The sequence below is a fragment of the Danaus plexippus genome, chromosome 23, assembly GCF_018135715.1.
Source record: "Danaus plexippus chromosome 23, MEX_DaPlex, whole genome shotgun sequence".
Taxonomy (NCBI): domain Eukaryota; kingdom Metazoa; phylum Arthropoda; class Insecta; order Lepidoptera; family Nymphalidae; genus Danaus; species Danaus plexippus.
Genome location: NC_083551.1, coordinates 1,871,151 through 1,884,086, shown reverse-complemented (window position 1 = coordinate 1,884,086; position 12,936 = coordinate 1,871,151). Strand labels below are relative to the sequence as shown.

General features: G+C 35.6%; 1 protein-coding gene across 1 annotated transcript in view; it reads left to right on the top strand.

The window, feature by feature from the left end:
• LOC116774882 (disintegrin and metalloproteinase domain-containing protein 19) overlaps positions 1-12,936 on the top strand; it is a 50,918-nt gene that overhangs the window by 33,595 nt on the left and 4,387 nt on the right. Inside the window, exons 2-16 of the mRNA XM_032667662.2 lie at positions 1,371-1,465; positions 3,797-3,952; positions 4,308-4,440; positions 5,065-5,228; positions 6,165-6,338; positions 6,704-6,870; positions 7,055-7,357; positions 7,655-7,832; positions 7,909-8,049; positions 8,859-8,977; positions 9,208-9,371; positions 10,192-10,289; positions 10,526-10,640; positions 10,838-10,933; positions 11,188-11,317. Coding sequence (XP_032523553.2) covers positions 1,371-1,465; positions 3,797-3,952; positions 4,308-4,440; positions 5,065-5,228; positions 6,165-6,338; positions 6,704-6,870; positions 7,055-7,357; positions 7,655-7,832; positions 7,909-8,049; positions 8,859-8,977; positions 9,208-9,371; positions 10,192-10,289; positions 10,526-10,640; positions 10,838-10,933; positions 11,188-11,317 — 2,233 coding nt within the window. The remainder of the gene's footprint in view (positions 1-1,370; positions 1,466-3,796; positions 3,953-4,307; positions 4,441-5,064; positions 5,229-6,164; positions 6,339-6,703; positions 6,871-7,054; positions 7,358-7,654; positions 7,833-7,908; positions 8,050-8,858; positions 8,978-9,207; positions 9,372-10,191; positions 10,290-10,525; positions 10,641-10,837; positions 10,934-11,187; positions 11,318-12,936) is intronic.

Sequence of the window (12,936 nt, the reverse complement as noted above, 5' to 3'; positions counted from 1 at the left end):
TCACATCTCGTCTGCCCGTGATCGCGGTTGCTGAAAAGGAACCGAAACGTCGGGATTATGTAGTTTTTAAAATAATAAAATACGCGTAGTAAATCCGAGAAATAGTAGTCTTATTTTATTTCAGATATATTGTCATACAATTGTATTTAGTGGTAATAGTAGTAAGTAATGCAAAGTGATTGAGTTTAAAAAAAACTAAGACGAACATACAACAGAGTTGAATTTATAATACGAATATTATATGTGCTTGTTACGTAATTTTTTTTAAAGTGTCCTTAGTATAAATTATCATCATAAATCCTGAATACTGATAGTTTAAATGTTTTCTATACAGTTATTAATTTATATACGTGCACTAGTACTTAATATAATGTGATAATAAATAACAAAACGGATGTTATACACGTATTGAATCCTGGTTATAATTCTTTATTAGAATCCTTATCGATACTGAAATATGAATGGGAAACGATGAAACTGTCCGTTTGGTATTGTCGATGTAAACAAGTACTAAGGTTACCACCGGATTCATTCCACGGCGCTCCAGCGACACACATACGGACCTTTCAAATTATTAGTTTTGATGAGGAAATCTACTGTTAGCTGTGTATACCTAATGTCACTCGTATAGCACGCTCTATAGTGTTACGCGAATTTCATATTTCAAAATAAATTATATATATATATAGAACATATTAATTGACTAATGTTTTGTTAAATAAAAACAAAATTGCGTTATAATTTTATTTTAATCAAAGAAAATTTTTATTACTACGATCACGACCTACTTGCCTATAACTTTAATATAGACGGTAATACAATTAAATAAGTGACCACGCAACGTTTTCTCCCAAACGACTTACAAAGATTCAGACGTATATATATTATTACAATATCAAGAAACACTGATTGTATATTGACTATCAATTCAGCGCGGTTCGTTTTATCACGCGACAACTAACGATTCCTTTAGATGAAATTTATACAAACATATCTATATGTGTAGACTAGGAAAATGCATATATATATATATATATTATTATTAATTAAACAAATATACAATAGATTTATAAATAATCTTCGGAGTAATGTAGTGTAAGGGAGAAACCAGATTCATTATATTGTTTACATTAATTATCATTTCCCGTTACAAACGTATATCCTGTTTTGTTTTCCTTTTGTGTGTGATTAATTAATAATACTTGTAATATTTTCATTTGTATAGTTATTATAATTTTAATAATTATAATTTCCTGCTCATGTTACTGCTATGTTATGACTGTATTTTTATCGTAATATTCGACAACTGTATTAGTGTAAGGCATTTATATATTAATTCTTATTTATTTATATATTTTTTTTCATTGTAGGATCCCCCGCGCCAGAGTTTAGCCGGCACAGACTCGTACGACCGATCATCCAGCATGCGAGGACTAAGAGGGAGATAACATCGACCAGACACACGGTAATGAATAGACGCAACGTAATACAAGTTGTAACATGATGAAACGGGATGTAAGATCACAAAATTAATATAAGTCTTGTACATAAGATTGTTATCTAAAATATTAGTACGCTGTGCACATTAGCGTCGGTTATTATGTGTGCATATTGATTTTTAATTAAACTTATATCCTCATAACTTAACATAAATCGGTGGACAAATTTATTTATTAAAAATTTTAAATAAATAATAAAAAACTCACACTATAACGATAAATTTAGTTTATCAACAATATATGATAAATTAACTCTATCTTGCCATTCATTGATGTTCATCACTGCAGTAATGACTGTGTCAAACATTTTTGTTTATAAATAAATTATTTACAACACTTCGATCAGCACACTCCACAGTCAACCTTGTGTTCATTGAAAGTTTCTCGGTCCCTGCCTTGCACGTTTCGTAGCTCAGACATTTATATTCTGAACTTTAATTTCAATATTACTTACCTTGATTTTTACGAAATCCGATGCTCATTAGATTTGACCTTAATTTGGCAGAGCAGCTAATTGAAGCTACAAGGCTCTTTTCCTATTTCATACATTACGAATTCGCATACATTAAAATTTCAATACTATTATAAATTAGATCAATAATCTAACTGCGTGAAAAGTGAGTGTGTTGTCATTGACTTTGAATACGTTTTATATTTGAGGTAATATGTCTTAAACTAAAAAATTGATTCCCAAGCAGACTGCTGGGTAAGTGAACAACACTAACGCTCGTTCCATACGAGGTTTATAAGGAATAATCATTAATACATGATGAAGAGAAGGAGGAGCTCCATCATCAGGCCATCACTTAAGTTCAAAATATTGAAGCTCTTGTCATTGTAAATGAAACTAGTATTATTCGGATTTACTACGCGGATTTTATTATTTAAAAAACCTCGTCTGCCCGTGATCACGGTTGCTGCAAAGTAACCGAAACGTCGGGATTATGTAGTTTTTAAATAATAAAATCCGCGTAGTAAATCCGAATAATACTAGTTTCATTTAAATGAATACTCGCGAAAATCTTAGATCTCATTACTCTTGTCATTGTGTTCTGATTGCGAACGTAATTGGACACGTAAATTATTTTACTAATGCCTCTCCTTCCGATTTATTTCCGATTAATTCATTTTCAAATCAGTTTGTCTGTTGATTATCCCGTATGGAAAAGTAGAGATTTAAATGATTCCGTCTCAATGATAAATACATTCAAGTGTGTTTAGTATGTTTTCGTTTTCCTCTTAAATTTCTCTTATATGAAATCCGAGTAACAGATTTACATCTCATTGTATCCGTTTTAAGATGCTATGCTCTTCTTTTTGGTACGAATCCTTTAAGGGAACAATGGCGATCTCAATGCCGTACGTAAGAAGCAGTAATATAAATCAGAATCTTAGTGCTTTGAACATTTTTCCTTGTGTATTGAAATTGCAACAACTTATGTCTACACACTGGAAAGTGATACACTCGTCTTTTGTTGGTGATTATTAATTTTCTTGAAGTGGACTGATTTTCTAATAATATATATAATCTTACAACAAGGATTTTCTTTAAAAATGTATATGACGATCTTGTTGAAGTTATGTCTATCGTATTAGCATTTATTCAGTTCATTTTGCCAACAAGACGTGCAAGTTAAATTTGTTTTATTGAAATTCGGTTTCTATGTGACCTAGCATCCGAGGACGTGCATTTTGACCTAGCTCATACTTTTCCTGTGAGGGTTTCTTAGATCGCTGGTGTATTCCAGTAAGCCACCAACCGTAACGGTCCTCGATGTCAATACTATTTATGCGGTCGGTGGAATCGAGCCTGATTTAAGTGCCAAAGTAATCGAAAATATGTCAAAAACTAAACCTTCACATATTTTTTATTACAAATATAATGTCATCAAGAGTACTCAGAGACGATTTGTTTTATTTGAACTTAATTTCATGCATTATTTACTGAAACTCTTTATCTTTGTATATAAGTGGCATTACATGGCGATAAATAACATTGTCTGCTATGTATTAAGTTGTTATATATTCATTAATATTAAAGGAGATTTAAGACTTTCGCGAGTATTCATTTAAATGAAACTAATATTTTCGGTATTTTATTATTTTAAAAACTACAGCAGCAGCAGCAACCGTAATCACGGGCAGACGAGATGTCCGTGATGTGAAAGACGAGTAATCCGAAAATATTAGTTTCATTAAAAAAAAATGCGTTCATAATCATTAATCAGCAAATTGAATACCTATTATAAATGTTTCTTACATACGTAAGTCTTTTGAATTGAATCGTTTGTTTCCAGGAAGGCATCCATCATCCAGAGCTGGTTATGAAGATGAACTTTGATGGTCGCGAGCACGTCCTTGACTTGAGACTGAACGAGGATCTCATTACCAAGGATCATGTGATAGCATACCAGAAGGATGGGGAGACGGTGATACACCGACCTACATTGAAGGTAAGGAAAATATGTGGAAGTCATAACAATGCAACAATCGAGATTTGAGTGGAGTTGAGTTGATTTGATTTGATTTGAAGAAATGTCAGCTTAATATTTTGAAGAATGAATCAAGTCAACATTATCAAGACATACCGACCTCTTTACACTTTTCCTATCAAACTCAATTAATATTCACGAACAAAATACTACTAGACATTATTATGGCAAGAGTTTCTTTTAAAAATACTCTGAATGTAAAAAAAATCTATTAACAACTAATACTTTATTTAAGTTTAAAGCGTCTCACATGATAAGAGTAAGGATTTATAAATTGAAGAGTATTTTTTTATATGAAAATCGTATTATTTTTTAGGAGCTCGACATATGCCAGTACTCTGGCAAGGTGAGGGACAAGAAAGACTCGTGGGTCGCCGTGTCCACATGCGACGGAGTGAGGGGGATCATTCACGATGGACAGACAATGAGATATATAGAACCAGCCGATAGTATGTAGCAATATTAATATATATATAAACTAATTAACTATATTTTAATGAATCCTTTGCAGTTATAATAGCTCATACAACCATATTTTCATATAGATTGTAAGTTACTCTCTCATAGCGTCTGTTTCCCTCGGGGACACGTCACAAGGATTGTATTGTGTTTGAAGTCACGTGACACAGAGTATAAATGTCGCTGTCTGTGTGTTAATAATTAAATATATCTACTGTATTATCACACTATATATATATTTCTATGTGAATCGAATGCATATGTACACGCAGGCGAAGTCGCAGACAAAAACTAGCCACTTGTATATTATATAATATATGCAATGTTTGTTTCTGCGTGTTTGTCACTGTGTCATTTACATCTGAACCGATTTTCATCTGTATGGAAACACAACACAGGCTTCGTATTGTATCCAATGCCTTAAATTATATTTTTTATTTATTACTAAGTTCTGTAGTGTGTACATTCGATCATTTGTTGGAAAATTTTGATGACATTATTTTCTTCATAATATTTTATTATAATATCAATATGAAAATAAAAATTTATATGGGTCTAATTATTTCGTCGACTATAATTAAATATCGATAAATATATAATTTATATTCTTGTAGGAAACGAAATCGACTCTCAGCACTATCTTTACGAGCACTCGGATCTGAACACCGACTTCCACTGCGGGTACAGCGGAGGCATCACTACCAATGACACGTACGACCCCGAGCTCATGAAGCGACACATGCATAGCAGGAACATGGAGAAGAGCAGAATAAGTCGGGTATGACATAACATATAGGATTATATAGAATTTTATCCATCTCTCTACTCTTAGTTCTTGGTACGAGTTTGGTTCGACAAACTAAATACAGATAGTTTGCAGTTTTTTCATGTATTAATACTCGTACGTGATAATATCGACGTGTAATAATGAAAAGCTTACATGCCAAAGTCACTGATAATAGGCGCATGTGTATAAAATATATGTCACATTTAATAATTTACTGACCAATCCCTTACAGTGATGAAAATGTTCTGATCTAAGTAACGGTAACTCTATTAACGGTAACTATATGATAACTTACTTTAAATAAAATGTAACTTGGAATATAAAAAGGTTAATAGGAATCTTCATTAATGAGATGCCATGCCTTCCCATAGCCATAGCAGACATTCCCAAAGTGGACGATAAAGACACCTTATGGCCACCCAGATATAAAGTGGGGGCAATGTGTAGAGGTCTGGGGGTGACGTAATCTCATCTAGCTAAGATGAATCATTGGGAGCTTTTAAAAAGTAACCTATTCACAGTGGGCGTAGACAAAAAATTTTTGGGAACCGCTGCTTTGTACGATATATTTTTAAGGTTGTATAGCCTAGTTGAGGTCACGTAACTACAGCTCGAACATGGCCTGGCTCGACCGGGGAAGCAAACCCCTCTCACAGAATCGGCGTGAAGTAGCCTTTAGTGGCTGCATTTTGTCCGATGAGCGAGAGAACCGGTTGCCCTTTCCTGTCATTTCCTTATTCCCACCCTCACTCTTCCTCAACAACCAAGGTCGGAAACGCATCCGCAACATAAGATAATTTGCGGAAGTCTATGGGCGACGTTGACTGTCCAACCAAGTAGACCGTCTTTTCATTAGCCAAATTTCTCATTTAAAAAAAAAATCTATAGAACGTATGGATTTTGATGTAATAATCTTTATGTTTCAAGTACAAACGTGATGCGTACGAGGACACAGAGGTGAGGGGTCCGTTCAAGGTCAACAAACTGTCCCGCTTCGTGGAGTTGGTGCTCGTGGCCGACAACAGAGAGTTCAGAGCCAACGGGGAGAGCAAGGAAACGGTGCACAGACAGCTCAAGGACGTCGCTAATATTATTAATTCTGTAAGTTATTATATACATTACACACACACACGCACACGCACACATATATATATATAATAAAATTGTATTGTCTCTTTGTAATAAAATATACGCTCAACGATGTATTCAAGGTATTTATTATTAAATGTTTTGTCCGCTCGTTTGTTTGTTCCGTCTAATCTCGAAAACGTCTGAATGGAATTTGATGGTACTTACCCTGGCATATAGCGGACACAGTAAGGAGTAACTTTCACCACTTTTATATAAGACGTTTTATTCATATCAATAATATTTAGACGCGGACAAAGTCGCATGCTGAGTTAGTGGATGTATATATTCTGTGTATAAAAATCCTAGTACTGTAAACATTATAAATTAATTTCCAGGTGTACACCCCGCTTAATATCTTCATAGCGCTAGTGGGTGTTGTCGTGTGGAACGAAAGAGACGAAATACGGTTAGAGGAGGACGGAGATAAAACTCTCACTGAGTTCCTACATTACAGGAAAAGGCTGCTCCCTGTCATGCCCAACGACAACGCACACCTGTTAACGTATGTTATAACTAGCCTACAAGCCCTTGAATACTTTTCAATCAAAATTATCACAGAGTTTTTTTTTGCGTTCATAGTCCATATAGTAATAGGAAATTCTATTTTTTTAGTACAGAACATTACATAATTGTGATTTAAATGATTCAACCGATTTGACATTAGTGACGTAATATATTTCTTTCAGCCGTCAGAAATTTAAAGATGGCGTCGTGGGGAAGGCTCTAAAAGGGCCGATATGTACGTACAATTTCTCTGGTGGTGTCGCCACAAACCATTCGGAGGTGATCGGTCTGGTGGCGACCACTATAGCCCACGAGATGGGCCACAACTTTGGCATGGAACACGACACTGAGGCCGACTGCGAGTGTCCCGATGAGAAGTGCATCATGAGCCCCTCCAGTACGTCGGTCACCCCTACCAAATGGTCGTCCTGCAGCTTGAGATCACTCGCGCTGGCGTTCGAGAGAGGCATGGATTACTGTCTGCGGTGAGAGATTTAAGTTCGAGTTTTTGTGGTAGCTGCAGCAGTTTTAGAAACACGTGTAAGAAAACCTAATATGTAGCACCTACGACCTGATGCTACTTAAATATATAGGCTATTAAACTGGTCGAGTCCGCGTCATGCCTCGACAGCTTAGTTATGACGGCAACGGAAAAGAGATAGCCCCAATGCTGCAGATTCGAATCCCAGTTCGTGTCGATGAATTATATATTTCATTTTTGGTTATTTCTTTGGTAATGAGAAAGTTCAAAAAATATTAATGTTTTCTTCATTTCTTTTCAGTAATAAACCAAAGCGTCTATTCGAGCCTTCCACTTGCGGCAACGGATTCATTGAACCCGGCGAGCAGTGTGATTGTGGCCTGGCGGGCGATCCAGCCTGCACTGCTTGCTGTGACCCGCGGGCGTGCGTGTTACGCTCTAACGCGACCTGCGCGGCGGGAGAGTGCTGTGATACAACGGTATAAATGAAGACGTCACTCACACCGACCGAATTTTCTTTTACATGAAGACTAAATGTTTATGTTTGTATGACAGACTTGTCGTCCGAAGCCGGCGGGGACGGTGTGCAGGGCGGCCGACAAGGAGTGTGATCTGGCGGAGTACTGCAGCGGACACTCGGAGTACTGTCCGCGGGATGTGTACAAGATGGACGCCACCCCTTGTGGGGGAGGGAAAGTGTGTATTAGTAAATACATACAGATAAATCAAACTAGTATTTTTCTGATTACTGCGCGTATTTTATTATTTTAAAAACTACGTACTCCCGACATTTCAATAACTTTGCAACAACAGCAACAGCCATCTCGTCTGCCAAATGAACACTCGTGAAAGTCTTAGATCTCATTAAATACAAGTTTACATATATACTATACAATGCTGTTTTTCCGAGGGACCTTAATGAGGATTACAGACGTACATACATTGAATTGTCCTGCCTGGACTAACGACCCCTGAAACTATACGTGACGGACATACTCCGTCCTTGTTATCAATCTAACCCTACATGTATATTTTAGGCCAGATAATGGCGAGTTACTTAAATATTTTCAATATATCAAAGATAAAGCCATACAATCATGGCTCATAGAAGAGTTCCCTACCAACTGACTGTTAGGATTTTTTCTTTTTATCTATATTCGTTGGCCCTATTGTCCGATAGCGTCATCGGGTGAGAGGGCAGTCTCACTGGGACCTACCCTTGATATACGATCCTGAACAGACCATATCTTTTTTAGGACGTTTTTTAAGGGACATTTTGTAATTATGGGACCGCTCGGTGCCTTTTTTTGTGCTATGGCTTCATTAACTCTTAATGTTATATATTTTTGTCTACCCTCACATTCATCACGTCTGTCCGTGGTCACGGTTGCTGCAAAGTGACCGAAACGTCGGGAGTGTGAATTAAAATTATATAATAACGCGTAGCACATCTTAATATATTAGTTGTATCTACCCTCACGTTCTTAATAATATAATGTTTCCAGGCGTACTGTGCGGGCGGGTCTTGTCGGACCCACACGGATCAATGCCGACTTCTCTGGGGTTTCTCCGGAGAGAACTCGGACGTTCAATGTTACACCAACTCTAATACTAAAGGGGATAGGTCTGTATGTCCGTCTGTTACGGAGCGTTTTTACGTTTCATATGTTATGACGATAGTTCGTCTGATAAAGGTATAGTTTAAACTGTAGCCCTCTTTCGTATTCGCAGGATAAAAAAAAATGCTTTAAAAATCATTTGCAGAACGTGTTTTTGTTTTCAATGCAGTCGATCATTTGTCACATAATGTTAAGACTAAACTATTTTTGATGTAACTTTAACGTTTACAAACAGGAAGGGTAACTGCGGCTACCATCGCGAAGACCCGCCCGTCTACTACAAATGTTCTAAAGAAGATTCTCTCTGCGGTCTGCTGCAGTGTCGCCATCTCAATGAAAGACTCGAATTCGGCATGGAGTCCGTGTCTACACTGTCAGCTGTCTTCATTAATAATAACGGTAACAATATACACTAGCTCCTCGCACGGCTTCGTCCGCTCGGACGTCGGCATTTAGTTCAGAGAGAAATTAATAATGTACACTTAAACATGTCAACAAATTGACAGCGCCATCTACAGTGTGACACGTAGCGTTAACCCAAATGTCATGCCATTTTCAATAAAAACTACACAGAGTCCTGAACAAATGATAACCGATATCACGTTCCCATATCTGAACTATATTACAAGAAAGTTACATTAAAATAAAATCAGTAGCGTCTGCGTTAAAGTGCAACGAACAGCCGTACGTCGTCACAGACACGTGAAAAAATATTACACTTATTATTATTATATAACAACCTGTACCTTACCTTTAATACAGATTAAAAAATATAATCTTATATGGTGTCACAATAGTTCCATTGGTCAAGCAACTAGAACGCAATACACCGGGGGTCAAGATTCCAATCCCGCGCATGTCCAAAAAAAATATATCGTTCTATATACATTAATTTAAATCTTACCACAACATTATTTAACGTAATAGTCGAGTAAGTATAGGATATTATATTATTAGGTGTCTGTTCCAAGAGCACCCTACAACGGTAAAAAGCATTACAAAATATTCAAGGTCATTGCAAACTAGCCATGACAAGGCCCGAGGGTCCAACGTGAATTATATACTGTGTTTTACAAGAAGAGCACTAAATAAGTTTTTTTTTAACCTATCTATAGATTAATAGCTAAATATAACTATGATTTTTTCGGACATAACTACATTTTGTTCGATTAATATTCTATATTAATGATGTCATTATATTTTATTAATTCTTTTATAGGCACGATAATTCCCTGCCGCACGGCCATGGTCGACATGGGCACGAGCGATCCCGACCCGGGCTTCGTACCAGACGGCGCGAAATGTGGAGACGATAAAGTATATAACGACATTATATACATAGAATATATTATTTACCTTTATATATAGCTAGGATCCAAAACAGTACATAACAGGAATATTTGTTGAAAAATTAACTTATTCATATATAATAAGAGTTTTTGTAGTTATATTATTATTTACATATATTTTAAGTTAGATATCCTCTCTGTATACACTAAGCAAGTATATATATTTAACTCTTGTAATACAATAATGTATGATCATTATTTCAGATGTGCATGAAACATAGATGCGTTTCAATAGCGGAAGTGACGTCAGAGATCGCTCGGAAAGAAACATCCGTCTGTCCGTCCAACTGTTCGGGCCATGGAGTGTGTAACTCAGAAGGTGTGATGCATTTTATTTATTAATATATTTTATTTTTATATATAAAAAACATAGATGAAGTAAGAATTCAGGTTTCAAAAAAGTGTTCAAAATTTAATAAGAAAAATACATTTTTTTTTAATTAATGAATATTATTAAATAAAGACATGTGATTAAGTTTAATTTGATTACAATACGTCTATGTGTTTGTGTTTTAGGACATTGTCACTGCGACTCGGGATTCGCCCCTCCACTGTGTGAGCTCCCCGGGCCGGGAGGTTCCGTGGACTCCGGACCAGCCACTGACGCTTCAAGTAAATATATATATATATTATATACTATATACAAAACACACAAGGTGTACACGCACCAGACAGATCTTAAGATACGTGCCGTCACATCGTTTTTTACGTGTGACGTGATACTGGGGGAAACTATAATTGTATCATATACACTGAAATAAAGATACTACGATTATACAATTTTTAACTTTCAATGACAAAGAAAGATTATTTATCAGTTTTTTATTAGATTACTTGTATACACATACAAATATTCTCTGTTTCAGTTCAACGGAACTTCATGGTCGCTATGTACATAATCTTCCTGGGCATCCTGCCGTCCGTGCTGCTGGTGATGCTGCTCATGTACTACTCGCGTCACAACGTGCTGCTGTGCTGGAAGAAACCCAAAAAATCGTACGTAAATAACATTTTCAACGGCGACCGATTCAAAAGATTCAAAACATCGACCGATTCCTTCGTAAGACTAATCAGCTTTAGGCGGACACACAAGAAAAATATGTGCGGGAAATGTCAGGACGACATATACAGTAATATATGCGAACACAAAGAAAATATAGACAGTACGTGGAGTTTTAACATTAGTTCTAAGATAATCAATATGTTGAATAGTAACAAACACGATGAAAGCAAAAAGTTTCAGAGGAAGATAAACAAAGACGACATCAAAGTCGCCGACGACTTAGATCTAGCTAACGTTAGGGTTAAAGTTGAACCAAAAATTAACAAATCAAACATAGTCATAGTTAAAACCGGCCTGGCCTCGACTACCAACGAACATGTTAAGGCCGAGATCAACACAACCAAACAGGAAGTTAGCTTAGATAGGAACAAAACCAAAAAGAACATAGTTGTGACAAATAAAATTAATACAGATGTCATATATGAAAACTGTATACCGAATAAGGTAAAGGGGAGTGCGTTAAGGGTTGAGAGTAAAAATAAAAAGAAAGATACAAAGATGACAGCACAGACAGCAGCCGGCCACAGACATGTGCACACAAAAACTACAGCGAGCAATGTAAAGAAACTAAGCCAGAGATTCGATTCATCAATCAAAGCTAACAAGCTGTCCGATATCAAATAAATCTTATCTTTTATCTTGTAATGTATATATCCTAGTATTTAGTTAAACTGTATCTTATGTTTTCTTTTAGTTTGGTTATCAAAGTTCATGATCACAAGCTGTTGTTCACATTATACAATCCAGCGGTTCCCAAACAACTCTGAGTAGATTTGGTTTAATCTAATTATTCTGCTCATAGTATTACCTATGTTATTTACAAGTATTTCAATGTAAATTTTGTATCGTTTATATTTGAATGGTACTCAACATTTTGGGAACCACGGATGTAATGTATAAATATGTGCATGAGTTTTTCGGTTTTTTTTTTTTTTTTGGGTGGTCATACTGAATACTGTGACCGTGAAATGAAATTTACCAAATTGCTGGCATGATAATTGTTCTAAAAAAAATATTAAGTTAAATAAAAAATAAGTAAAATATTTTATATGGACAAAGTATTACGACAGATCTTTATAATCACTACTTTTTACTATTTTGAATGTTAAAAATATGACTAATTCGGTGTGGGAGTTTGGTGTGGAGATATTTTTCTTGTTTTTTAGTTCCCTAAGGATACACATTTAACCTCTTCAGCACGTGTGAATGTGTACTGTAGTCCACTAGTGTAGTATTATTTGGTTTCCAAAAATTATTGGCGTTTTGTTTAATAGTTCAGTAATTTCAATAAATAAAATTTTACATGTGATGAACGAAACGCCAATATATATATTTTTTTCTGTTTTCTTATTCTAAGCAATCTCAGTCACTTCTGTGTTCTAGCTTTTAACTATTCTATTTTCATAATAAAAAATAATATTTACACATTTTTCTTTTTAAAAAATAATAATCGCCAGTCTTGTAAAGCTTGTAGTATTTGGGGGTGGTACGCGTTTCTGGTGAGTTCTTTGGTTTCATATGCTTTGCATGTTAATATTTCCGCTGCTAATAT